At 38.1% G+C, this 2,023-nt stretch overlaps 1 protein-coding gene across 1 annotated transcript; it reads left to right on the forward strand.

The window, feature by feature from the left end:
• The first annotated feature begins 424 nt into the window (after positions 1-424).
• LOC117147974 lies at positions 425-933 on the forward strand. Its single transcript, XM_033315123.1, has one exon. The coding sequence runs from the start codon at positions 496-498 to the stop codon at positions 841-843; it is 348 nt and encodes a 115-aa protein (XP_033171014.1). The 5' UTR covers positions 425-495; the 3' UTR covers positions 844-933.
• Positions 934-2,023: the final 1,090 nt, after the last annotated feature.

Genomic DNA, 2,023 nt, shown 5'->3' on the forward strand with positions numbered 1-2,023 from the left:
TCAAATGCAATGGAAAAAGAATATCATATCTCGTTAATTAACGTCACAAATAATTTATGTAACAACATTTTTGTAATAAGCTACAAATATGCAAGCGTGAAAAGACCCAAAAATGGAAGCAAAAAAAATGGGGAAAAAAGCGCAGCAAATTGTGGCTATAAATTATTTGGAGCTTTAATTAAAATCGCAAATGCTGACCGTGGCAAAAAAAAAAAAAAAGTAATTGCCAAGTGAAATTGCAATCAAAATTTGTCAGTTCATTAATTTTTAGCTAAAACTGGAGAACAGATAGCAGACACTTCAATAAAAATATCGATAATTGGCGGCGCCTTTTTTAATCAAGTGTATCATATTGTTTAATAAAAGCTCAAGTACCTAAATACTTTATTTCAATAGTTGCCCTTGTAAAGTGTGTTTTGTGAATTTGACGTTCTATTTGTTTGTTTAGATTTCAAAGGTTATTGCTTTAGTGTTTCCAAATTACTTTCAAAAATCATGTCCAGCCAGCCAAAACACATCAACGTTTATGTGCCGCCGATCAGCAGTTTTCCGGAAGCCAGTTTTCTGGGCGGCTATGGACTGCAGAATCGCGTTGAGCTGCCCAAGACCACGGAAGTCCTTGAGGATGTCATCGATGAGCGGGACGCGCACTTCCTCTACGTAATCGATAGCCAGGGACGCCTGCTGGAGCACATACGTTACTACGGGGACGATTACCGGATGGCTCTGCGTGAGGCCTTCACCACGAAAGTCCTTGACCAACAGAATACTGGCGCAGATCTCCCATTGAATCGGGAATGGCGAAACGAGGAACCGTACCAGTGCACACAACAAATGAATTAAGTAAAATCAAGTACAAATTCGCTGTAATTCCCGCCTGGTTGGTTACATGAGAATTTATGAAATATAGACAATTTGAATTCAACAAATTAAGTTTTGGTCAATTTTTAACTTTAACTTTGTGAAGTCCATGCGTTTAGAAATCTTTTTTTATATTTTTCATATCGAATAGGCTGTTTTTAAGTCGACTACTTGGGATGATTGCAACTTTTGGAATTTTTGCAAAAGTAATTTTTTCCCTTTGCGATCTGGCGAGCTATTTGTAATGTACCGCATTTCGAAGCGTACATATTTGCACAACAGATGAGCCACTTCAGCGAATTTTCCCCCTTTCTGACTCACAGGAATGGTAGATAAAAATATTTGTATTTACTTTCTGGTCACAATTTGTGAAAAACGAATTCTTTATTATTTTTTTGTTGGTTGAAAAATGAAATGTGGAAAGCGAATTACATTTGCATCGGCATGTGTTGGGCATGCAGATGGGATCCGTATCGGTGTTTGCATCTGCATCTGCATCTGCGCCTGAAAATGAATCCGTATCTGCAGGTATTTGCGTGAGTTACTTCGTTGCATAATGGGGTTTTTATGGCCGCTGGATTTAATATGTTACGGATTCACACTAGAAATATGTAAAGTCCTGTGTAAACAACTGAATAAATTAAATGGTTTTGCAAAGGAGTCGATATCTGCAAATCATCAGTAATCAAATTATAGATTTAATAACTATGTACCCCCAGTTGATACGCACATCGCACAGTTTATTTGAAATGTATGTTTCCTAAACCATTTATTGACCATAGACCATAATGAAAGAGGTGTTTTCAACAATAACTACTCTGGTAAAATATAGAAAATAATTACAAAATATTTACCAGCACGTACGTGGGCAGTTGAAAGCGTGTGTCTCTGTTGGTGCCGCATTAGGTGCCCTGTAAATTCGGATAATTGAGCTTGCACAAGTATTGCGTATTCGCCCCGTTGCCCCTGCCTGCAATTTATGTATTTCTGCATTGCTACCCGATTCCCCGTTTTTGGGATCTGAATGGATGCGTATTATGTTATATTTTATGAGCGTTCTCGCTATGACAACTGGTCAAAAGGGCAGGATATCTGGATAACTGGACTGGAATGCCGTTGCCTGCACCGCACTTCTAGCCTTGAGAATTGTTAAAAAAGAAAG

This window comes from Drosophila mauritiana, chromosome X (assembly GCF_004382145.1).
Source record: "Drosophila mauritiana strain mau12 chromosome X, ASM438214v1, whole genome shotgun sequence".
NCBI classification, from domain to species: domain Eukaryota; kingdom Metazoa; phylum Arthropoda; class Insecta; order Diptera; family Drosophilidae; genus Drosophila; species Drosophila mauritiana.

Excerpts from the sequence above, each read along its gene's own strand:
- LOC117147974 (XM_033315123.1), top strand. The coding sequence starts at position 496 with ATGTCCAGCCAGCCAAAACACATCAACGTTTATGTGCCGCCGATCAGC.